The 26,168-nt window shown below is 42.2% G+C and overlaps 1 protein-coding gene across 1 annotated transcript in view; it reads right to left on the bottom strand.

The window, feature by feature from the left end:
* Nucleotides 1–20,271, bottom strand: part of LOC112228400 (glycerophosphodiester phosphodiesterase domain-containing protein 5) — a 31,681-nt gene extending 11,410 nt beyond the window's left edge. The window contains exons 1-9 of the mRNA XM_024393693.2: nt 20,039–20,271; nt 16,370–16,539; nt 15,294–15,397; nt 10,924–11,017; nt 8,405–8,464; nt 7,934–8,032; nt 7,749–7,842; nt 3,341–3,486; nt 2,043–2,125 (exon numbers count right to left, since the gene is read on the bottom strand). Coding sequence (XP_024249461.2) covers nt 2,043–2,125; nt 3,341–3,486; nt 7,749–7,842; nt 7,934–8,032; nt 8,405–8,464; nt 10,924–11,017; nt 15,294–15,397; nt 16,370–16,537 — 848 coding nt within the window. The 5' untranslated portion in view covers nt 16,538–16,539; nt 20,039–20,271. The remainder of the gene's footprint in view (nt 1–2,042; nt 2,126–3,340; nt 3,487–7,748; nt 7,843–7,933; nt 8,033–8,404; nt 8,465–10,923; nt 11,018–15,293; nt 15,398–16,369; nt 16,540–20,038) is intronic.
* Between the last annotated feature and the right edge of the window lie 5,897 nt (nt 20,272–26,168).

Raw genomic sequence — 26,168 nt, 5'->3', positions numbered from 1 at the left:
CTCTGTACGTACGCCTTTGTAGATTTCCATTAAAAATCTGCCTTTTCCAGCTACAATAGTCATTTACAACATTAACAACGTCTACACTGTATGTCTGATCAATTTGATGTTATTGTAATGGACAAAAAAAATAGGCTTTTCTTTCAAAAACAAGGACATTTCTAAGTGACCACAAACTTTTGAATACATAATCACACTGAGTGTACAAAACATTAAGAACACCTGCTCTTTCCATGACAGACTGCCCAGGTGAATCCAGGTGAAAGCTATGACCCCTTATTGATGTCACTTGTTAAATCCACTTCATTCAGTGTAAATGAAGGTGAGGAGACCGGTTAAATAAGGATTTTTAAGCCTTGAGACATGGATTGTGTACTGTATGTGTGCCATTCAGTGAGTGAAGATTTAAGTGTCTTTGATTGGGGTATGATACTAGGTGCCAGGCGCACCGGTATGTGTCAAGAACTGCAGCGTTGCTGAGTTTTTCACGCTCAACAGTTTCCCGTGTTTATCAACAATGGTCCACCACCCAAAGGACATCCAGCCAACTTAACACAAGCGTGGGAAGTATAGGAGTCAACATGGGCCAGCATCCCTGTGGAAAGCTTTCAACACCTTGTAGACCCTGACAAATTGAGAATGTTCTGTGGGCAAAAGGCAACTCAATATTAGGAAAGTGTTCTTTATGTTTTGTACACTTATTCTTTGGATGTAAAATACTGTAAAACCACCAGCAACTTGGCTCCAAGTGATTTTAATTTAGGAAATCTAATCCAAAGTATTCCCATGCATAATAGAATATATGTGACTGTACACAAATGTAAGCAAGGTTTGAAATGGTTGTTTTATTCAAATACTATATCTGTTTGAGCTTCTTGTGGTCAATTATTTGTAATTACAGCGCCTTCAGAAAGCATTCACACCTCTCGACTTTTTCCATATTTTGTTGTGTTACAAGGTGGGATTCAAATGTATTTAAAATGGTAATTTTTTGTCAATGATCTACAGAAAATACTCTGTCAAAGTAGAAGAAACATTCTAACATTTATAAAAAATGTATGAAAAATAAATCAATAATATATATTGATTACATAAGTATTCAACCCCATTGATCATTGCTAGACAGACATTTTTAGGTCTTGCCATAGATTTTCAAGCCAATTTAAGTCCAAACTGTCTTCATGGTAAGCAACTTCAGTGTATATTTGGCCTTGTGTTTTAGATTTTTGTCCTACTGAAAGGTGAATGTCTCCCAATGTCTGTTGGAGAAGCAGAATGTACCAAGATTTCCTCTAGGACTTTGCCTGTGCTTATCCCTATTCCTTTTCTTTTCATCCAAAAAGACTCCCTAGCCCTTGCCAATGACAAGCATACCCATAACATGATGCAGCCACCACCACGCTTGAAAATATGAAGAGTGGATTTTCACTCATATCAGGGATGTGTTCTGTTGAATTTGCCCCAAACATAACGCTTTGTATTCAGGACATAAAGAGAATTTCTTTACTTTTTTTTTACAGTATTACTTTAGTGCCTTATTAGAAACAGGATGCATATTTTTGAATATTTGTATTATGTACAGGCTTCCACCTTTTCACTCTATCATTTAGGTTAGTTTTGTGGAGTAACTACAAAATGTTGTTGATCCATCCTCAGTTCTCTCCTATCACAACCATTAAACTAACTGTTTTAAAGTCGCAATTGGCCTCATGGTGATTCATTGTTGCATACAGAGTGAGTTCATTCAACTTATAATGTGACTCGTTAAACACATTTTTACTCCTGAACTTATTTAAGCTTGCCATTACAAAAGGGTTGAATACTTATTGACTCAAGACATTTATGCTTTTCATGTTTAATTAATAGGTAAACATGTCTAACATAATTCCACTTTGACATTATGGGGTATTGTGTGTAGGCTAGTGACAACTATCCACTCAAGAAAAAAACTAACCGGCCTACGGCTGAATGTAGTAGATTATCCCCGAACTAGATGGAAACGGAGCATTAAGGTGTGAGGAGGGTGGACAACCACCACTGACCTGATGGTGACGTCAGTCTCTAGACCTTGCCCTCCAGCCTCCACCGCCTTCTCAAAGGACATGAGAGTGTTCTCTGGCGCAAGCTGGGGTATAACACACATACAAATGATTTGAACATATGGTTACCCTAAACAGAGGTACTACTGACACAGATGATAAATACCAGGCACAAACATCAGTTCAGATAATAACATAGCCCAAAAGGTTTGACTTATACTGACAACGGTAATAAATGATCCAACTACCACACTTCTTCTACTACTACATCACGTGTTGTTTACAGGGTTAGCCTTAGTAGTATGGCCTTGCTCAAGTGAAAATCGGCACATTTTTCACCTCGTCGCTTGGATTTTCAAACTAGCAACCTTTCAGTTACTGGCCCAACGCTCCAACCACTAGGCTACCTGCAGGCAGTTAGTATTGAAATGAGTTGATGAGAATGGGTTAGTGTTGATGAGAATGGGTTAGTGTTGATGAGAATGGGTTAGTGTTGATGAGAATGGGTTAGTGTTGATGAGAATGGGTTAGTGTTGATGAGAATGGGTTAGTGTTGATGAGAATGGGTTAGTGTTGATGAGAATGGGTTAGTGTTGATGAGAATGGGTTAGTGTTGATGAGAATGGGTTAGTGTTGATGAGAATGGGTTAGTGTTGATGAGAATGGGTTAGTGTTGATGAGAATGGGTTAGTGTTGATGAAAATGGGTTAATGAGAATGGGTTAGTGTTGATGAAAATGGGTTAGTGTTGATGAAAATGGGTTAGTGTTGATGAAAATGGGTTAGTGTTGATGAGAATGGGTTAGTGTTGATGAGAATGGGTTAGTGTTGATGAGAATAGGTTAGTGTTGATGAGAATGGGTTAGTGTTGATGAAAATAGGTTAGTGTTGATGAGAATGGGTTAGTGTTGATGAAAATAGGTTAGTGTTGATGAGAATGGGTTAGTGTTGATGAGAATGGGTTAGTGTTGATGAAAATAGGTTAGTGTTGATGAGAATGGGTTAGTGTTGATGAGAATGGGTTAGTGTTGATGAAAATAGGTTAGTGTTGATGAGAATGGGTTAGTGTTGATGAGAATGGGTTAGTGTTGATGAAAATAGGTTAGTGTTGATGAGAATGGGTTAGTGTTGATGAGAATGGGTTAGTGTTGATGAGAATGGGTTAGTGTTGATGAGAATGGGTTAGTGTTGATGAGAATGGGTTAGTGTTGATGAGAATGGGTTAGTGTTGATGAAAATAGGTTTTTAGCTATGGATAAGAATGGGTTGGCATTAATGGCGTTGCTGATGAGGCCTACCCACCATGGGTGCCCCTCTGTGCCCGATGAGGGCTGGTGCAAGGCCCAGAGTGCCCTCCTCTTTAAGACAGGGCGAGTACATGCCCAGGGGCACCAGGTAGAGGGCACACAGCACCGCCAGGTACAGCCCCATGATGAGCGCCTGCCCAACTAGAACACACAGACACACTGTTTACAAAGGGATACAGTTATTAATTTGTGGTTGATATGTGGAATCTGATGGGAATTTCCTCAAGACTAAAGAAAGAATAAAAATGATAAGTAAAACAAATAATTATATTTAAACAGAACAAAACATGAATATCTACAGATGTATTCTTTATTACATGCAGACATCACTGTTGAGATAGAAAACCTCCCTAAAGTTTCACACATCAGAGATGTTCACTGTTGAGATAGAAAACCTACCTAAAGTTTCACACATCAGAGATGTTCACTGTTGAGATAGAAAACCTCCCTAAAGTTTCACACATCAGAGATCTTCACTGTTGAAATAAAAAACCTCTGAAGTTTCCTTCCTTGCCCTAGTTTTGAATCAAATCAAATATATTTGTCACATACACATGGTTAGCGGATGTTAATGTGAGTGTAGCGAAATGCTTGTGCTTCTAGTTCCAACCATGCAGTAATATCTAACAAGTAATATAACCTAACCATTTCACAACAAATACCTTAAGTGTAAAGGAATGAATACGAATAAAAATATATGATATGAATATGAATGTACATAAAAATATATGAATGAGTGATGCCCGAACGGCATAGGCAAGATGCAGTAGATGGTATAGAGTACAGTATATACATTTGAGAAGATTAATGTAGGGTATGTAAACATTATATAAAGTGGCATTGTTTAAAGTGGCTAGTGATGCATTTAATTACATCAAGATGGCAAGATGCAGTAGATGGTATAGAGTACAGTATATACATTTGAGAAGATTAATGTAGGGTATAAAAACATTATATAAAGTGGCATTGTTTAAAGTGGCTAGTGATGCATTTAATTACATCAAGATGGCAAGATGCATTATATAAAGTGGAGATGAGTAATGTAGGGTATGTAAGCATTATATAAAGTGGCTAGTGATAAATTGATTACATCAATTCTTCCATTATTAAAGTGGCTAGAGTTGAGTCAGTATGTTGGCAGCAGCCACTCAATGTTAGTGATGGCTGTTTAACAGTCTGATTGGGCGGCAGGGTAGCCTAGTGGTTAGAGTGTTGGACTAATAGCCGGAAGGTTGCAAGTTCAAATCCCCGAGCTGACAAGGTACATGTCTGTTGTTCTGCCCCTGAACAGGCAGTTAACTAGGCTGTCATTGTAAATAAGAATTTGTTCTTAACTGACTTGCCTAGTTAATAAAGGTTAAATAAAGAAATAAACAGTCTGATGGTCTTGAGATAGACGCTGATTTTCAGTCTCTCGGTCCCCACTTTGATGCACCTGTACTAACCTCGCCTTCTGGATGATAGTGGGGTGAACAGGCAGTGGCTCGGGTGGTTGTTGTCCTTGATTATCTTTTTGGCCTTCCTGTGACATCGGGTGGTGTAGGTGTCCTGGAGGGCAGGTAGTTTGCACCCGGTGATGTTTTGTGCAGACCTCACAACCCTCTGGAGAGCCTTATGGTTATTGGCTGCGCAGCTGCCGTACTAGGCGGTGATACAGCCCGACAGGGTGCTCTCTATTGTGCCTCTGTAAAGGTTTGTGAGTGTTTTTGGTGGTGACAAGCCAAATTTCTTCAGCCTCCTGAGGTTGAAGAGGCGTTGCTGCACCTTCTTCACCACGCTGTCTGTGTGGGTGGACCATTTCAGTTTGTCCGTGATGTGTACGCCGAGGAACTTAAAACTTTCCACCCTCTCCACTACTGTCCCGTCAATGTAGATAGAGGGTTGCTCCCTCTGCTGTTTCCTGAAGTCCACAATCATCTCCTTTGTTTTGTTGACATTAAGTGTGAGGTTATTTTCCTGACACCACACTCCGAGGGCCCTCACCTCCTCCCTGTAGGCCGTCTCGTTGTTGTTGGTAATCAAGCCTACCACTGTTGTGTCGTCTGCAAACTTGATGATTGTGTTGGAGGCGTGCATGGCCACGCAGTCGTAGGTGAACAGGGAGTACAGGAGAGGACTGAGAACGCACCCTTGTGGGGCCCCAGTGTTGAGGATCAGCGGGGTGGAGATGTTGTTAACTACCCTCACCACCTGGGGGCGGCCCGTCAGGAAGTCCAGGACCCAGTTGCACAGGGCGGGGTCGAGACCCAGGGTCTTGAGCTTAATGACGAGTTTTGAGGTTACTATGGTGTAAAATGCTGAGCTGTAATCGATGAACAGCATTCTTACATAGGTATTCCTCTTGTCCAGATGAGTTAGGGCAGTGTGCAGTGTAATGGCGTCGTCTGTGGTCCTATTAGGGCGGTAAGCAAATTGGAGTGGGTCTAGGGTGTCAGGTAGGGTGGAGGTGATAAGGTCCTTGACTAGTCTCTCAAAGCACTTCATTATGACGGAAGTGAGTGCTACAGGGCGGTAGTCATTTAGCTAAGTTACCTTAGCTTTCTTGGGAACAGGAACAATGGTGGCCCTCTTGAAGCATGTGGGAACAGCAGACTGGGATAAGGATTGATTGAATATGTCCGTAAACACACCAGCCAGCTGGTCTGCGCATGCTCTGAGGACGCAGCCGGGGATGCCATCTGGGCCTGCAGCCTTGCGAGGGTTAACACATTTAAATGCTTCACTCACATATGCTACAGTGAAGGAGAGCCCACAGGTTTTGGTAGCGGGCCATGTCAGTGGCACTGTATTGTCCTCAAAGCGAGCAAAAGTTGTTTAGTCTGTCTGGGAGCAAGACATCCTGGTCTGCGACGGTGCTGGTTTTTCTTTTGTAGTCCGTGATTGACTGTAGACCCTGCCACATACCTCTCATGTCTGAGCCGTTGAATTGCGACTCCACTTTGTCTCTATACTGACGCTTAGCTTGTTTGATTGCCTTGCGGAGGGAATAGCTACACTGTTTGTATTCGGTCATGTTTCCGGTCACCTTGCCCTTATTAAAAGCAGTGGTTCGCGCTTTCACTTTTGCACGACTGCTGCCATCAATCCACATTTTCTGGTTGGGGAATGTTTTAATAGACGCTGTGGGTACGACATCACCAATGCACTTGCTAATAAACTCGCTCACAGAATCAGTGTATTCGTCAATGTTGTTGTTCGTCGCAATGCGGAACATATCCAGTCTACGTGATCGAAGCAATCTTGAAGCGTGGAATCCGATTGGTCGGACCAGCGTTGAACAGACCTGAGCACGGGAGCTTCCTGTTTTCGTTTCTGTCTATAGGCTGGGAGCAACAAAATGGAGTCGTGGTCACCTTTTCCAAAGGGAGGGCCGGGGAGGGCCTTATATGCATCAGGGAAGTTAGAATAACAATGGTCTAGGGTTTTGCCAGCCCTGGTAGCACAACCGATATGCTGATAGAATTTGGAGAGCCTAGTTTTCAGATTATCCTTGTAAAATCCCCAGCTACAATAAATGCAGCCTCAGGATATGTGGATCCAGTTTACATAGAGTCGAATGAAGTTCTTTCAGGGCCGTCGATGTGTCTGCTTAGGGAGGGGAATATACATGACTGTGATTATGATTGAAGAGAATTCTCTTGGTAGATAATGCGGTCGGCATTTGATGGTGAGGAATTCTAAGTCAGGTGAACAGAAGGACTTGAGTTCCTGTATGTTGTTATGATCACACCACGTCTCGCTAATCATAAGGCATACACACCCGCCCTTCTTCTTACCAGAGAGATGCTTGTTTCTGTCGGTGCGATGTGTGAAGAAACCAGGTGGTTGTACCGACGCAGATAGTGTTTCTCGAGTGAGCCATGTTTCCGTGAAGCAAAGAACATTACAGTCTCTGATGTTTCTCTGGAATGCTACCCTTGCTCGGATTTCGTCTACCTTGTTTTCAAGAGACTGGACATTGGCGAGTAGTATGCTCAGGAGCGGTGCGCGATGTGCCCGTCTACGGAGCCTGACCAGAAGACCGCTCCGTCTGCCCCTTCTACGGCGCCGTCGCTGGCTGGGTCCAATCCATTGTCCTGGGTGGTAGGCCAAACAGAGGATCCGCTTCGGGAAAGTCGCATTCCTGGTCGTAGTGTTGGTGAGTTGACGTTGCTCTTATATCCAATAGTTCCTCCCGACTGTATGTAATAAAACCTAAGATTTTCTGGGGTAACATTGTAAGAAATAACACATAAAAAACAAAATACTGCATAGTTTCCTAGGAATGCGAAGTGAGGCGGCCATCTCTGTCGGCGCCGGAAGTCAACAATTGAAGTCAGTATTTGCCTTATTCTACTCTGTAATTAGCATATTATGTATACAGCTGCTCAAACAAGCCCCACCTACTCAATCACAAGTCTCACCTTTCCTATTGATGTGGTAGAAATGCAAGGCTATTGGCCAGGAAAGGAGTGTCATCAGCAAGACTCCTCCCACGTGTAAATATGGTGCCGTCACCTATTAAGAACAAACATATTGCAGGAGGTGAAGTAAAGAGAAAATAAAGAGAGAGATATGAACATAATAGAAGAAAGAAGGGAGGCCCCACCTGGAAAGAGAGGAGAAGAGTGGTCCACTCTTTGCTACATAGGTCAGACAGCACTGCTATGGCAAGAATGGAGAAGGCTAGACTCACCAGGACCCCAATCTGGCAACACATCCGGAGGATTAGTACAGTTAGGACAACAGACAACCATTGGCACCTTACCCTTTTCACACTAATGAGCATTTCATTTTGCACTGAGCTGAGCACAATTAATTTTCACTTCATTTTTTCAGGATCTATCCATAAATCTGCAGCATTCAGCATTTCATCAGTCTTTTCTTCTACCAGGCAGTCAGCAATTTAATCTAGCTAAAGTCATTCATTTCATCTATACATGGAAAAATGGATGGGATGATTCTAAAGTTTATAAGAGCAAAGAGGATGTCTAGGAGAGACAGGGAGGATAGGAAACACGATATAGAGAAGTAGGCAGAGGAAGTTGAAATTGGGCAGGGGAAGGCATGTGGACGTTACCTTGTGGCCCCAGTGTAGGTACAGCTTCTGTCCCTCTGACAGCAGACATACAGCCAACAGCTACAAATTAAAACACACACACCATCAGAGAGCTAAGTACAGTATAACCCTGGTACTGTATAGTACAGTATATCCCTGGTACAGTATATTCCTGGCACAGTAAAGCTCTGGTTCAATACAGTATATCCCTGGTACAGTACAGTATATCCCTGGTACAGTATATTCCTGGTACAGTAAAGCTCTGGTTCAATACAGTATATCCCTGGTACAGTACAGTATAGCTCTGGTTCAGTACAGTACAACTCTGGTTCAGTACAGTACATTCCTGGTACAGTACAGTATAGCTCTGGTTTAGTACAGTATATCCCTGGTACAGTACAGTATAGCTCTGGTTCAGTTCATTACATTCCTGGTACAGTACAGTATAGCTCTGGTTCAGTTCATTACATTCCTGGTACAGTACAGTATAGCTCTGGTTCAGTTCATTACATTCCTGGTACAGTACAGTATAGCTCTGGTTCAGTTCAGTACATTCCTGGTACAGTACAGTATAGCTCTGGTTCAGTTCAGTACATTCCTGGTACAGTACAGTATAGCTCTGGTTCAGTACAGTACATTCCTGTTACAGTACAGTATAGCTCTGGTTCAGTTCATTACATTCCTGGTACAGTACAGTATAGCTCTGGTTCAGTTCAGTACAGTATATTCCTGGTACAGTACAACTCTGTTTCAGTACAGTAAAGCTCTGGTTCAGTACAGTATATTCCTGGTACAGTACAGCTCTGTTTCAGTACAGTAAAGCTCTGGTTCAGTACAGTATATTCCTGGTACAGTACAGCTCTGGTTCAGTACAGTATAGCTCTGGTTCAGTACAGTATATTCCTGGTACAGTACAGTATATGCCTAGTACAGTATAGTACAGTATATTCATGGTAGAGTACAATATAACTCTGGTTCAGTACAGTACAGTAAAGCCCTGGTAAAGTACAGCTATGGTTCAGTATAGTACAGTATATTCCTGGTACAGTACAGCTCTGGTACAGTATAGTATAGTATATTCCTGTTACAATACAGCTCTGGCTCAGTACACTAGAGTATATTCGTGGTACAGTACAGTATACAGTACAGTTCTCATCACTAAGGACTCTGGGACTAATAACCTCCCTCTGCAACTGGATCCTGGACTGACCCCAGGATCACGGGCAGACCCCAGGTAGTAAGTGTAGGTAACAACACAATCGCCACGCTGATCCTCAACATGGAGGCCCCTCAGGTGTGCATGCTCAGTCCCCTCCTGTACTCCCTATTCACTCATGACTGCATGTCCAGGCACGACTCAAACGCCATCATTAAGTTGGCCAATGACACAACAGTGGTAAGCATGATCAGCGACAACGATGAGACAGCCTATAGGGAGGAGGTCAGAGACCTGACCATGTGGTGCAAGGACAACAACCTCTCCATCAATGTGATCAAGACAAAGGAAATGATTGTGGACTACAGGAAAAGGAGGACCGAGCACACCCCCATTCTCATAGACGGGACTGTAGTGGAGCAGGTTGAGAGCTTCAAGTTCCTTTCCGTCCACATCACCAACAAACTAACATGGTCCAAGCACACCAAGACAATCGTGAAGAGGGCACAACAAAACCTATTCCCCCTCAGGAGACTGAAAAGATTTGGCATGGGTCCTCAGATCCTCAAAAGGTTCTACAGCTGCACCATTGAGAGCATTCTGACTGGTTGCATCACTGCCCCTAGTATGGCAACTGCTCAGCCTCCGACTGCAAGGCACTACAGAGGGTAGTGCATACGGCCCAGTACATCACCGGGGCCAAGCATCCTGCCATCCGGACCTCTATACCAGGCGGTGTCTGAGACAAAAAAAATTGTCAAAGACTCCAGCCTCCCTAGTCATAGACTGTTCTCTCTGCAATCATGGCAGGCGGTACCGGAGTGCCAAGTCCAGGTCCAAGAGGCTTCTAAACAGCTTCTATCCCACCAAGCCATAAGACTCCTGAACATCTAATCAAATGGCTACCCAGACTATTTGCATTTCCCCCCCTTCTACACCGCTGCTACTCTCTGTTGTTATCTATGCATAGTCACTTTAATAACCTACATGTACATATTACCTTAATTACCTCGACAACGGTGCCCCTTCACATTGACTCTGTACCGGTACCGGTAGCCCTGCTATTGTTTTTTTATTTTTTTTATCTCTTACTTTTAGGTATTTTAAGTATTTTCTTAAAACTGCATTATTGGTTAGGGGCTTGTAAGTAAGCATTTCACTGTAAGGTCTACTACACCTGTTATATTCAGCACGTGACAAATACAATTTTATTTGATGTATAGCTCTGGTTCAATACAGTATATCCCTGGTACAGTACAGTATAGCTATGGTTCAGTATAGTACAGTATATTCCTGGGGGGATCCCCAGATTGATCTGTGACTGATTTATGCATGCCCTCCAACCCCCCTTGTGGAGCCCCACAAACAAACACACACCCCTCACCAGCAGCAGAGTGATGTAGCTGAAGAAGGCGGCAGCGATGACCAGTAACACCACAGACCAGGGGAACCAGAAACCCAGGTTCCCAAAGTTAAACCTGGAGAAAGAGAGAGAAAATCGGAAGGAAGCGAGCGAGCGAGAGAGCGAGAGCAAGGATGGCGATGAGAGTGGGGATGTGTGTGTGTGGGGTACTTAGGGCTCAATTATCCCTCTAAACACTCTGACATCAATGCAAATGTAATCAAAAATCATCATCATTAAACACTTATCAACAGTATCATGTTTTTAATTCACTGTTAGGCTGCATTTTTCGACCTCGCTGAGATGATCAATTTGAAGAATGAAGTTCAACAACAGGGTGAAACTGGAAAACATGGTCCTCGTGGATGTTGTTCCAAACAACACAATTGATGTTGTTTCAAAGTAAAATAATGAAATTGACAGCGCTTTCTAAGGTGATGATTAATTTAAAGCATTTAAGACGTTGAATGTAAATCACTTATACACATATTAGAGCTTATGCATACGCCGGTACTGTGCCTTCAGAAAATATTCATACCCCTTGACTTATTCCACATTTTGTTGTGTTACAGCCTGAATTCTAAATGGATTAAACATAATTGTTTTCACCCATCTAAAAACACACACACGATACCCCATAATGACAAAGTGAAAACATATTTTTAGAAATGTTTGCACATTTATTGAAAATTAAATAAAGAAATATATCATTTACATACAATGGGGCAAAAAAGTATTTAGTCAGCCACCAATTGTGCAAGTTCTCCCACTTAAAAATATGAGAGAGGCCTGTAATTTTCATCATAGGTACACTTCAACTATGACAGACAAAATGAGAAAAAAAATCCTGAAAATCACATTGTAGGATTTTTAATGAATTTATTTGCAAATTATGGTGGAAAATAAGTATTTGGTCACCTACAAACAAGCAAGATTTCTGGCTCTCACAGACCTGTAACTTCTTCTTTAAGAGGCTCCTCTGTCCTTCCCCCTTTTACCTGTATTAATTGCTCCTGTTTGAACTTGTTATCAGTATAAAAGACACCTTTTTTGCCCCACTGTAAGTATTCACACCCAAGTCAATACTTTGTAGAAGCACCTTTGGCAGTGATTACAGCTGTAACTCTTTCTGGGTATGTCTCTAAGAGCTTTCCACACCTGGATTGTGCAACATTTGACCATTATTCTTTTCAAAATTCTTCAAGCTCTGTCAAATTGTTTCTTGATAATTGCTAGACATGGCCTCCCGGGTGGCGCAGTGGTCTAGGGCACTGCATCGCGGCGCTAGCTGTGCCACCAGAGACTCTGGGTTTGCGCCCAGGCTCTGTCGCAGCCGGCCGCAACTGGGAGGTCTGTGGGGCGACGCACAATTGGCCTAGCGTCGTCCGGGTTAGGGAGGGTTTGGCCAGTAGGGATATCCTTGTCTCATCGCGCACCAGCGACTCCTGTGGCAGGCCAGGTGCACGGTGTTTCCTCCGACACATTGGTGCGGCTGGCTTCCGGGTTGGAGGCGCTCTGTGTTAAGAAGCAGTGTGGCTTGGTTGGGTTGTGTATCGGAGGACGCATGACTTTCAACCTTCGTCTCTCCCGAGCCCGTACGGGAGTTGTAGCGATGAGACAAGATAGTAGCTACTAACAATTGGACACTACGAAATTGGGGAGAAAAACGGGGTAAAATTCAACAACAAAAAATACATAAAAAATAAAAAAGATAATTGCTAGACATAATTTTCAGGTCTTGCCATAGATTTTCAAGTAGATTTAGTCAAAACTGTAAATCGGTCACTCAGGAACATTCATTGTCTTCTTGGTAAGCAACGCCGGTGTAGATTTGGTCTTGTGTTTTAGGTTATTGTCCTGCTGAAAGGTGAATTAATCTCCCAGAGTCTGGTGGAAAGCAGACAACCAGATTTTCCCCTAGGATTTTGCCTGTGCTTAGCTCAATTCCATGTATTTTTATCCTAAAAAAACTCCCTAGTCCTTAACGATTACAAGCATACCCATAACATGATGCAGCCACCACTATGCTTGACAATATAGAGAGTGGTACTCAGTAATGAGTTATATTGGATTTTCCCCAAACATAAAAGTTCTTATTCAGGACAAAAAGTGAATTGTTTTGCCACATTTTTTGCAGTATTACTTTAGTGCCTTGTTACAAACAGGCTTCCTTCTTTTCACTCTGTCAATTAAGTTGGTATTGTGGAGTAGCTACGTTGTTGATCCATTTTCAGTTTTCTCCTATCAGCCATTAAACACTGTAATTGTTGTAAAGTCACCATTGGCCTCATTGTGAAATCCCTGAGCAGTTTCCTTCCTCTCTGGCAAGAAGGAAGTACACCTGTATCTTTGTAGTGACAGGGTGTATTGATACACCATCCAAAGTGTAATTCATAATTTCACCATGGTCTAAAGGATAGTCAATGTCTGCTTTTGTATTTTTACCCATCTACCAATGGGGCCTTTCTTTGCGAGGCATTGGAAAACCTCCCTCGACTTTGTGGTTGAATCTGTGTTTGAAATTCACTTCTCAACTGAGGGACCCAACAAAAAAATGGTATGTGTGGGGTACAGAGATGAGGTAGTCATTCAAAAATCATGTTAAGCACTATTATTGCACACAGAGTGAGTCATTTACTTTTTAAGCAAATTTGTACTCCTGAACTTAGGCTTGCAAATTGCCATAACAAAGGGTTTGAATACTTTTTGACTCAAGACATTTCAGCGTACATTTGTAATGAATTTATAAACATTAAAAAAAAAACATAATTCCACTTTTACATTATAGGGTATTGTGTGTAGGAAAGTGACAAATAATGTAAATGTTATCAATGTTAAATTCAGTCTGTAACACAAGTCAAGGGGTGTGAATACTTTCTGAAGGCACTGTATATGAGCACAAAAAAAAAGATTTAAAAAATAATGATTGTGCGGTTATACAATACATAACCTAATAGCCTACCGCATATTATACATGCCAGAAAAACATAACAAAATGCATAGATTTAAGATGTCTTTGGTACATAATTGGTCTAGCCTATACTCCAAAACAAAAAAAAGATAGTAATAGTCTGAGTGTGGACTGTATTATTAGGCATACTGGATGGACTGGTTACCTTGTGCTACGCTCCAAACTTTCTATCCATGCGTCTGGGAGAGAATGTATAGGCCTAGGTGATGCTGTTGGTTCATTGATTGTGCAGGTTGGTTTAGCGAGTTAGCCTACAATTATAGTGAATTTTGTATTTGATTTTGAATAGCCTAGTAATAGGGCCTTTTTTTATAGTTTTATAATTAATAGGCTGACAATACCTTTAGCCACAGAATATCTCCTCCTCTCTCGTCTTATTCCTTTCTCAAGCGTGCAGAGATGGGGCCTGTCACCAGTTTAATTAAATATGTTTCGTTGTTACTATCAATGTTCCTGTACAGATTTCTCATGGTTTGGTCCCAAATTAAGCACTGGGTAGCTTTAGAAACATGGTTGGGGAGCCCATGACATAGAGTTTGGGCGGAATATCACCTGCTCCTCAAACAGTGGTTAATGTGTGAAATGAAAGAAGGGTTCTTATTTGCCCAGACATTTCCACAATCCTGTGTGAACGCAGACTTTTGATGGTTGCCACTAAAAAGAGAAGAATCCCAGCTGCTACTGTAAGTCCATTTCTAAGCTGCTCCACTATGTTATAAAACCAGAGGAGCCTACCCAGTATAATTTAAACTAAGGGAAAGCAGCCTCCATTCACTATTCCAGTGCATACGGATGACATGTCTTTTCCCCCCTGCCCCTGTTCCCTTGTTCCTGCCCATTTGATAATGCACCATTCCAAATCGAAACAAATGTTACATATTAGTAAAGACAAGATTACATTTAGAATAGTCTGATGGGTGAAAATATGATTGCTTGATGAGAGAATATTGTGTGCAGCCTGATGGAAAGAACAGGGCAAGCTTTTTATAACTTTTTCAAATAGTCAATAGCAAGAGTTGTGGCTATACAGTAGGAGGTAATGTTGTTAATGTGATGCAGGAGAGGAGATTCTCCTGACAGGAACACCACTAAATCTCAATGACATACTCCTGCTGCTACCACTGCTGCCACAGAGTTGTGGTCTGGCCTTGCACGTGTGTGTGTGTGTGTGTGTGTGTGTGTGTGTGTGTGTGTGTGTGTGTGTGTGTGTGTGTGTGTGTGTGTGTGTGTGTGTGTGTGTGTGTGTGTGTGTGTGTGTGTGTGTGTGTGTGTGTGTGTGTGTGTGTGTGTGTGTGTGTTTGAGTTCTTATATATTTGAATGCTTGTTCATACTTAGATTTGTGTTTACATTACATTGTGAATATGTAATAGTCAGACCTACCAGTCAAAATCATTGTAGTCATTCTGAGCTTCACTCCAGAAGTAGAGGAAGACCAGTGTGAGACAGAATGTCACGATGAGGAGTGCAAAGCTGGCACATTCCAACTGCAGGGGAGAGAGACACAATAAATCCCACATAGTGACTTCATAACAAGTGCACAACCCATATACTGTTGGCATGGAAATGTACACTAACAAGTAATTACCAGTGATGAGGTTTGAACCCACAACGTATTGGTGGCAAGGCAGGAATTCATGGCCAGAGCCACTACCTTCGCCAAACCTTTTTCACTTCTATTTGTGTTTTCCCCTGACATATGAGGTAAACAACTCAAGCCTGGGCTAACATTAGTCAATGGATTGTCACACAGCAAGTTGTTGTTTTGCAGCATTTAAAGGAAAACTCCACCCAGAAACTATTAGTCCATTGTTGCTGTAGTCCCAAAAATGTTTAGCATGTCAGCAATCAAGTTTTCAAGATATATAACTTTCAAAATATAGCCGGTATTTCTGTATTTTGAAAGTTATATATCTTGAAAAGTTGATTGCTGACATGCAAAACATTTTTGGGACTACATCAACAGTGGAACAATGAAACAAATACCAAAAGATGGGTGGAATTTTCCAATAAATGCTCTTACAAAACATAAGAGAGTGCTATTCTTTGAAAGGGCTGAATGTATGCATGTATTGCCTAGAATGCTTTCCATACAGTTGAGGGAGTGCACTTTGAACTCTGGGGAGAGAGCAATGTGAAGAAAAGCTCCTTACTGGCTAAACAGTGATTGTAAAACTGTCACAGTAAAAGTTATGTAAGCCATGAAAGATATTGACAGAGTGAGGGAGAAAAAGAAACAGATAACTTGTGTGTGGGCACGCATGCATGTTGTGCATGTGAGTGAGAGAGAGTACAGTGTAGTAGTAGTGTGTGTGAGTATAGTCTCTGTCAGGGGTATAAAACCATCCTGTGAAATGACCAGATATTCAACAAACAAAAACAGCTTTTCCCATCAAATGATCTCACTTGGGAACTCAATCCCCCCATCCCGTCCCTGCTTGAACCCTGACATCCCTGACCTTGGTGCAGCAGCAGTCTCCCGGCGTGGCGTGGGTCCTCTGGTAGCGTCTCCATTGACAGCCGTAGAGTCCGGCCAGGCATGAGACAAAGGGCTGGTGCTCGTAGCGCTGCAGCAGCCGACAGCGCACCACAGGCAGCTTCCCCAGGGTGGTCAGAGAGGGGGCCATGGCTCACACACACAATGCCATCACGATCACACACGCGAGAGAAAGAAAGAGAAAGAGAAAGAGAGAGAGAGAGAGAGAGAGAGAGAGAGAGAGAGAGAGAGAGAGAGAGAGAAAAGAGTGAGAGAGAGAGAGAGAGAGAGAGAGAGAGAGAGAGAGGTCTACACCAGTTGTATTCAGTGCATGTGACAAATAAAATTGGATTTGATCTTGTCAAGGGGTTTCAGATTTCACAAGGTCCCGGATTCAAGCCCCGCTCGAGCCTTCAAGCCCCGCCTTCATCACAAAAGGTAGAGATGGTGGAGAAGGACAATGAGTAAAAAGAAGTCGTGTCTAACCTTAAACCTGGCTCCCAAACATTTAACAACTGCTGTAGGCCTAGATTATGAATCAATCAAACCATACTAGGTACGTGATTACAGGCTAGGCGAAGGACAAGCCCCATTCTGACAGACATCGTAATTTTCACAATGCTTCAGTTTGGGATGGTTACCGTCTCTGAATTTGGGGATTTCCCTCTGAGGGATCCACAACTCACTAACTTCTACCTTGATTGTGGGCTAGTGGACTACTATGTGTTAGTTGACCACCATCTATTATGTTTACTGTCAAATGACAAAGAAAGAGATTAGCCATGGATTACTGGAATAGCACTGTATAACAATTTATCCAAAAACAAATCATTTTGACTGTCAAATGTTTTCTTTCACAATATCAAAATAGAAACATCTCCTTGCTTTAAAGTCAAAACATATTTTTGGAAAGTTCATATGCTGAGCTAGCCATTTAAAAAAGTATGGTCAACAGATCTAATTGAATCTGAAAAACCCTTTAACTAGAACATAATATGGAAAAATAAGACCATGGCATCCCCTAATCCGAACCATAAATGTGTACATAAATGTGTTCACAGACTGTGTATTTTGGTCCCAACTCCCAACTATTCACTGTGTCCCCTAAATCAGGTAGGCACATTCCTTCATATGATGTGGGAGTGCCCTGCACTTAAAATTACTTCTGGGGCAAAGTTACAACATTCATTTCGGGGTGGATGAATTTAAATATTCAAAGCTTTGCACCTATTATTTTATCTGACAATGATAGCACCTTGAATCTCTCAATCAATCAGAGAAAAGTATTGCTGGCAGGCCTCACTGCAGCGATTTTTGGGATGGTCTAAATGGTACCTCATTCTTTCCCATTTAACCAGGGGATACAGTTACTACTAGAAGTTATAACAATACAATTATCGACAACGAGAATGAATGTGCTAGTCAAGGAACAATTGAGACTCTGGGGATGGATGGGTGGGAGTGGGACTGGTAAGCAACCTTGTTTGGTGGGTGGAATGGGAAGGAGTGAGAGGCATGCTTTCTTTGGGTAGGGTAAGTGGGGCATGGTTTCCGGGTGGGGAGGATGCAGGAGGGTGGATGGGGAATGGATTGGGGTTATTTTGTATGCATTTCTTTGCTTGTTTTTGTACCTGTAATCCCCCTCTGTAAAATGACTAAATTAAATTAAAGAAATTTCACAAAAAAATAAACTATTGTTGGTATACATTTTTTTAATGTTCTTATTAATATACAGTTGAAGTTGGAAGTTTACATACAATTAGGTCGGAATCATTAAAAATTGTTTTGCAACCACTCCACAAATTTCTTGTTAACAAACTATAGTTTGGGAAAGTTGGTTAGGACATCTACTTTGTGCATGACAAGTAATATTTCCAACAATTGTTTACAGACGGATTATTTCGCTTATAACTAACTGTATCACAATTCCAGTGGGTCAGAAGTTTACATACACTAAGTTGACTGTGCCTTTAAACAGCCTGGAAAATCCCTTGGCTTTAGAAGCTTCCATGGCTTTAATTAACATCATTTGAGTCAATTGGAGGTGTCCCTGTGGATGTATTCAAACTCAGTGCCTTCAAACTCAGTGCCTCTTTGCCAAGACCTCAGAAAAAAAATTGTAGACCTCCACAAGTCTGGTTCATCCTTGGGAGCAATTTCCAAACGCCTGAAGGTACCACATTCATCTGTACAAACAACATCGACATAACCTGAAAGGCTACTCAGCAAGGAAGAGACCACTGCTCCAAAACCGCCATAAAAAAGCCAGACTACATTTTGCAACTGCACATGGGGACAAAGATCGTACTTTTGGAGAAATGTCCTCTGGCCTGATGAAACAAAAATAGAACTGTTTGGCCATAATGACCATCCTTATGTTTGGAGGAAAAAGGGGGAGGCTTGCAAACCGAAGAACACCATCCCAACCGTGAAGCATGGAGGTGGCAGCATCATGTTGTGGGGGTGCTTTGCTGCAAGAGGGACTTCATAAAATGGATGGCATCATGAGGATGGAAAATGGATATATTGAAGCAACATCTCAAGACATCAGTCAGGAAGTTAAATAGGTCTTCCAAATGGACAATCACCACAAGCATACTTCCCAAGCATAGGTTGTGGCAAAATGGCTTAAGGACAACAAAGTCAAGGTATTGGAGTGGCCATCACAAAGCCCTGACCTCAATCCTATAGAAAATGTGTGGGCAGAACTGAAAAAGCGTGTGCAAGCGAGGATGCCTACAAACCTGACTCAGTTACACCAGCTCTGTCAGGAGGAATGGGCCAAAATTCACCCAACTTATTGTGGGAAGCTTGTGGAAGGCTACCCGAAACGTTTGACCCAAGTTAAACAACTTAAAGGCAATGCTACCAAATACTAATTGAGTGTATGTAAACTTCTGACCCACTGGGAAAGTGATGAAAGAAATAAAAGCTGAAATAAATCATTATCTCCTATTATTCTGACATTTCACATTCTTAAAAAAAGTGGTGATCCTAACTGACCTAAGACAGGGAATTTTTACTAGGATTAAATGTCAGGAATTGTGAAACACTTAGTTTAAATGTATTTAGCGAAGGTGTATGTAAACTTTCGACTTCAACTGTAATTGCAAAAGGGTTTTCTATAATCTGTTGTTGGTGCCTAAACTACATAACGCGATCGTTATCTGACAACCAATGACATTATGCACACATGCCATGCACTATGCTAAAAATGACAAATGTTTCTATGTTACTGGAAACAATAATTGCATATGAATTGTAGCCCATAGGCTGCAGACGTTAACGCCTTGATGTAGCTTGTATAGCCTAAGTAGGTCTATAGTTGCTGCCCTATGGCGCGGAAATTTCCTCGGGAAACAACAGTGTTTACCTGATACAATACTACGTGGACGGTTGTTCAAGTTCCAGCTAAAAGCACCTATGATACAGAGTCGTCGTGCAGGAAATCGTAAATCCCCTAACATATTGACGATTTGGACACATTGTCTGTTTAGGGAACTAGTCAGAGATACGTCTATCCTGTAAGACTGAAGTTATTCAAATGTTAAGAATGTCCATATGTAATATTCAATGCTCATAAATGGCATACATGCAAGTAATATCCCATCTAAATCCTTTATCCGATACTTTAATCCTTTAAATAACCTACCTCTGAAAAGAGTTCCGTTAGATTTCCAGAATTTCCGAAATCCTTATGCACGCCGACCAGGTAAAGGATACCGTGCTATGTCTAATTGACATAGACTGCCGCCTGTTGCAAATGGAGATATGCTTTCGTGTACAGTACGTAGCGCTATTTCTTTCATCCGGACATCCCCCTCTAGTGCACTGTCCTTTGATGTTGAATAATGATGGATACAATGTTACAATTTCCCGACTCTGTAGGCTACTCTTATCACATGACAGTGTGTGGAGTAGGCTATAGACTATTTTAGTTACGGACAATATTGTAATCAGAGTTTCAATATCGGCTGACTATATTTCGTATGAAAAAAGACGTGTGTTACGCAGGGTGGAAACTGTTCATTTGAATGTGTATTGTGAAGGCGAGGGTAGGGGAATTAAATTGAAAATCAAGTTCTTCGGTCTTACATAACGTAAATCTTACAGCTGCAAATTTACAGTTTTACCAAAGATGTTTTGTAACTACTCCAAGAGAGACTGCATCCTGTCGTTTCCAATGGGAGCAAATTAATCACAGTAGGCAGAACAAGGAGGTGGGCAGAGCCAAGCACGAGCTAGCGAGATCGTATTGGCGCGTTGTGCATTCCTGTCAGGGAACACCTACTTTGAAGTGTGCACGTACAATAACGCAATTCACCCTTGCACTCCTTCTAAACAATGCCGTTTTTAAAAACTTTGGCAAATGGTAAAGTTTACAAAACGGAGTCCACTCTGTCCGTAACAGATTGTAGTTTTGGGAAGAGAAAGTGTAATGAGATTAAATGTTCTATCGATGACAAAATTATCAGAATGTCTGCCAAAATCCATCTCAATTTTCTCCCACTGCCGAACACTGGGCTTTACCATATCTGGTAGTCGTTGGAAACGCAAACCGGATGCTTCAGATTTACACATCAGGTGAAACATCTGGCCCATCTGTGGCTTTACTGTGTGACATAATCAAGTTTCAAAATAAAGGACCCTAGGAAGTATTTCAAACTGTGCAAAGGGGGGTAAAAGGTGGCCACAAACCATTCTAAAAGCATCTCTCTGTGTGTCCCTTTTTTCTTACACACTCAATTTGGTCACTATGAATTCTCAACAATAGTCTAATTTACAAAATAAACTAAACCATGATATTGTAGGGATTTCTGCTAACTGCGACAGTGTAACCCCCCTTTCGGGCCTCCAACCCGGGTCTTCAACAGGCTGACCTGCTAACCACTGCTCAAACAACGGTTTAACCCTTTTAGGGGGACTGTAACAGGCCTAAGGCAAGGTTTGTTACACTATCCCTCCTTTCGGGAGAGCGTGCCCCTATGCTTCTCCATACCAAGTACATCACATGTGCACGCCTCTCTGATGGTCCCCAAGGCAGCATTCCACCGCTGCCACCAATGTAGCAATTTTTGCTAACGGCAACAGTGTAACCCCCATTGCAGGTCTCAAACTCAGTAATTATTTTATTGACAGGACACCTCTTGAGCAAAACGTCCTGCATATTCTCAGTAATATACATGTCTGGTACATATTGTAAATCAAATGAAAGACATAAAAATATAAACGGATCCATGTTTTGAAAGATGCCATTTACTGGGTGGATTACCCAGATAATCCAATATTATAGTCCATAATCTCATAATCTCATAAAAGACCTCTCCATTGCAAAGCAGATGCTGTGCGTGTGTAAGACCATGAAAAAAGGGGTAGAACAAAGGACATGTTTCATGTTAGACAGCGCCATAGGAGTCTACTGCCATCTCAGGGAAAGCCCTGTTGGAAATCTGTCTGTTCTCTGCTGGTGTCTGAAGTATATTAGGTGCATTCGAAGTTGTTTGAAGCTGTGACACCAGCAGGTACCTGTTCCTTGTACAGCTTTCCTTCCCTCAATCCTAACCTTTAACCATTAGTGGGGAAAATTCTAAACTGACCTATCTATGGGCATCTATGGGCAATTTAACCCTACTCTGTTTGATCCACAACAGCAAACTACACTCAAATCAAATACAATGTTATTGGTTACATACACATGGTTAGGAGATGTTAATGTGAGTATAGCGAAATGCAGTAATATCTAACAAGTAATCTAATAATTCCTCAACAATTACCTATCCCTTCACACTTGTGTGTATAAGGTAGTAGTTTTGGAATTGTTAGGTTAGATTACTCGTTGGTTATTACTGCATTGTCGGAACTAGAAGCACAAGCATTTCGTATCACCTGCATTAACATCTGCTAACCATGTGTATGTGACAAATAAATTTGATTTGATTTGATACACACAAATATAAAGGAGTGAATGAGAATATGTACATATCAATATATGGATGAGCGATAGCCGAGCGGCATAGGCAAGGTGCAATAGATGATGTAAAATACATTATATACATATGATATGAGTAATGGTAGCCTGAGTGGCTACTGCCAACACACTGTCAATGACACTGACTCTACTCCAGCCACTTTAATAATGGGAATTGATGGGAAATGATGTAAATATATCACTAGCCACTTTAAACAATGCTACCTTATATAATGTTACTTACCCTACATTATTCATCTCATATGCATACGTAGATACTGTACTCTATATCATCGACTGCATCCTTATGTAATACATGTATCACTAGCCACTTTAACTATGCCACTTGGTTTACATACTCATCTCATATGTATATACTGTACTCGATATCATCTACTGTATCTTGCCTATGCTGCTCTGTACCATCACTCATTCATATATCCTTATGTACATATTCTTTATCCCCTTACAATGTGTATAAGACAGTAGTTTTTTGGGGGGAATTGTTAGTTAGATTACTTGTTCGTTATTACTGCATTGTCGGAACTAAAAGCACAAGCATTTCGCTACACTCGCATTAACATCTGCTAACCATGTGTATGTGACAAATAAAATTTGATTTGATTTGATTTAATGTAAGACATGTAAACATTATTAAAGTGGCATTGTTTAAAGTGACTAGTGATCCATTTATTAAAGTGGCCAGTCATTGGGTCTCAATGCAAGCCTCTCTGAGTTAGTGATTGCTGTTTAGCAGTCTGATGGCCTTGAGATAGAAGCGGTTTTTCAGTCTCTCGGTCCCTTCTTTGATGCATCTGTACTGACCTCGCCTTCTGAATGGTAGCGGTGTGAACAGGCAGTGGCTCGGGTGGTTGTTGTCCTTGATGATCTTTTTGGCCTCCCTGTGACATTGGATGCTGTAGGTGTCCTGGAGGGCAGGTAGTTTGCCCCCGGTGATGCGTTGTGCAGACCGCACCACCCTCTGGAGAGCCTTGTGGTTGAGGGCGGTGCAGTTTCTGTACCAGGCTGTGATTCAGCCCTACAGAATGCTCTCAATTGTGCATCTGTAAAAGTTTGTCAGGGTTTTGGGTGACAAGCCAAATTTCTTCAGCCTCCTGAGGTTGAAGAGGCACTGTCGCGCCTTCACCACACTGTCTGTGTAGTTGGACCATTTCAGTTTGTCTGTGATGGTTACGATGAGGAACTTAACTTTCCACCTTCTCCACTACTGTCCCTTCGATGTGGATAGGGGGGTGCTCTGTCTGCTGTTTCCTGAAGTCCACGATCATCTCCTTTGTTTTGTTGACGTTGAGTGAGAGGTTGTTTTCCTGACACTACACTCCGAGTGCCCTCACCTTCTTCCTGTAAGCTGTTTTGTCATTGTTGGTAATTAAGCCTACTACTGTTGTGTCGTCTGCAAACTTGATGATTGAGTTGGAGGCATGCATGGCCACGCAGTCGTGGGTGAACAGGGAGTACAGGAGGGGGCTGAGCACGCACCCTTGTGGGGCCCCAGTTTTGAGGGTCAGCGAAGTGGAGATGATGTTTCCTACCTTCACCACCTGGGGGCGGCCCATCAGAAAGTCCAGGACCCAATTGCACAGGGCGGGGTCGAGCACCAGGGCCTCCAGCTTGATGATGAGCTTGGAGGGTACTATGGTGTTGAATGCTGAGCTGTAGTCAATGAACAGCATTCATACATGGGTATTCCTCTTGTCCAGATGGGATAGGGCAGAGTGCAGTGTGATGGCGATTGCATCGTCTGTGGTCCTGTTGGGGCAAACTGTATGTAAACTGAAGTGGGCCTAGTGTGGCCAGCAAGGTGCAGGTGATATGGTCCTTGACTAGTCTCTCAAAGCACTTCATTATGACAGAAGTGAGTGCTATGAGGCGATAGTAATTTAGTTCAGTTATCTTTGCCTTCTTGGGTACAGGAACAATGGTGGCCATCTTGACGGTGATGGTGGCCATCAGACTGTGATAGGAAGCGATTGAATATGTCCGTAGACACACCATCTACCATCTAGCTGATCTGTGCATGCTCTGAGGACGCGGCTAGGGATGCCGTCTGGGCCAGCAACCTTGAGAGGGTTAACACGTTTAAATGTTTTACTCACGTCGGCCACGGAGAAGGAGAGGGGAGGCACAGTCCTTGTTAGCGGGCCGCGACGGTGGCACTGTATTATCCTCAAAGTGGGCAAAGAAGGTGTTTAGTTTGTCTGGAAGCATGACTTCAGTGTCCGTGACGTGGCTGGTTTTCTTTTTGTAGTCAGCTGTGATGTACACAGCTGTGATGATAACTGACGAGAATTCTCTTGGGAGGTAATATGGCCGCCATTTGAGTGTAAGGAATTCTAGGTTGGGTGAGCAGAAGGACTTGAGTTCCTGTATGTTGTTATGATTACACCATGAGTAATTAATCATGAAGCATACACCCCCGCCCTTCCTCTTCACAGAGAGGGGTTTATTTCTGTTAGCGCGATGCATTGAGAAGCCCTGTGTCTGAACCGATACCGACAACATATTCCGAGAGAGCCAAGTTTCCGTGAAACAGAGAATGTTACAATCTCTGATGTGTCTCTGGAAGGCAACCCTTGCTCGAATTTCATCTACCTTGTCAAGAGACTGGACAATGGTGAGTAGTACACTCGGGAGCAGTAGGCGATGTGCACATCTTCGGAGCCTGACCATGAGGCCACTCCGTCTGCGGCGGCGTTGTTTTGAGTTGGCTTCTGGGATTAGATCCATTGTCCTGGGTGGTGGTCCAAAACAGAAGCACCGCTTCGGGAAAGTCTTATTCCTGGTCGCAATGTTGGTAAATTGACATCACTCTTATATCCAATAGTTCTTCCGGGCTGTATGTAAAAAGACTTAAGATTTCCTGGGGTAACAATGTAAGAAATAATACAGTGGCAGTCTTAAGTTTACATACACCTTAGCCAAATACTAGTAGTAAAAGTAAATACAATTTCCCTGTCTTAGGTCAGTTAGGATCACCACTTATTTTAAGAATGTGAAATGTCAGAATAATAGTAGAGTGATTTATTTCAGCTTTTGTTTCTTTCATCACATTTCCAGTGGGTCAGAAGTTTACATGCACTCAATTAGTATTCGGTAGCATTGCCTTTAAATTGTTTAACTTGGATCAAACGTTTCAGGTAGCCTTCCACAAGCTTCCCACAATAAGTTGGGTGAATTTTAGCCCATTCCTCCTGACAGAGCTGGTGTAACTGAGTCAGGTTTGTAGGCATCCTCGCTCACACACGCTTTTTCAGTTCTGCCCACACATTTTCTATAGGATTGAGGTCAGGGCTTTGTGATGGCCACTCCAATACCTTGACTTTGTTGTCCTTAAGCCATTTTGCCACAACTTTGGAAGTATGCTTGGGGTTATTGTCCATTTGGAAAACCCATTTGCGACCAAGCTTTAACTTATATTATTGCTTCAATATATCCACATAACTGTCCTTCATAATGATGCCATCTATTTTGTGAAGTGCACCAGTCCCTCCTGCAGCAAAGCACCCCCACAACATGATTCTGCCACCCCCGTGCGTCACGGTTGGGATGGTGTTCTTCGGCTTGCAAGCCTCCCCCTTTTTCCTCCAAACATAACAATGGTCATTATGGCCAAACAATTTTATTTTTGTTTCATCAGATCAGAGGACATTTCTCCAAAAGTACGATCTATGTCCCCATGTGCAGTTGCAAACCGTAGTCTGGCTTTTTTATGGCAGGTTTAGAGCAGTAGCTTCTTCTTTGCTGAGTGGCCTTTCAGGTTATGTCGATAAGGACTCGTTTTACTGTGGATTTT

Source organism: Oncorhynchus tshawytscha, linkage group LG30, assembly GCF_018296145.1.
Source record: "Oncorhynchus tshawytscha isolate Ot180627B linkage group LG30, Otsh_v2.0, whole genome shotgun sequence".
Taxonomy (NCBI): Eukaryota; Metazoa; Chordata; class Actinopteri; order Salmoniformes; family Salmonidae; genus Oncorhynchus; species Oncorhynchus tshawytscha.
This window is presented reverse-complemented; position numbering and strand designations above follow the sequence as displayed.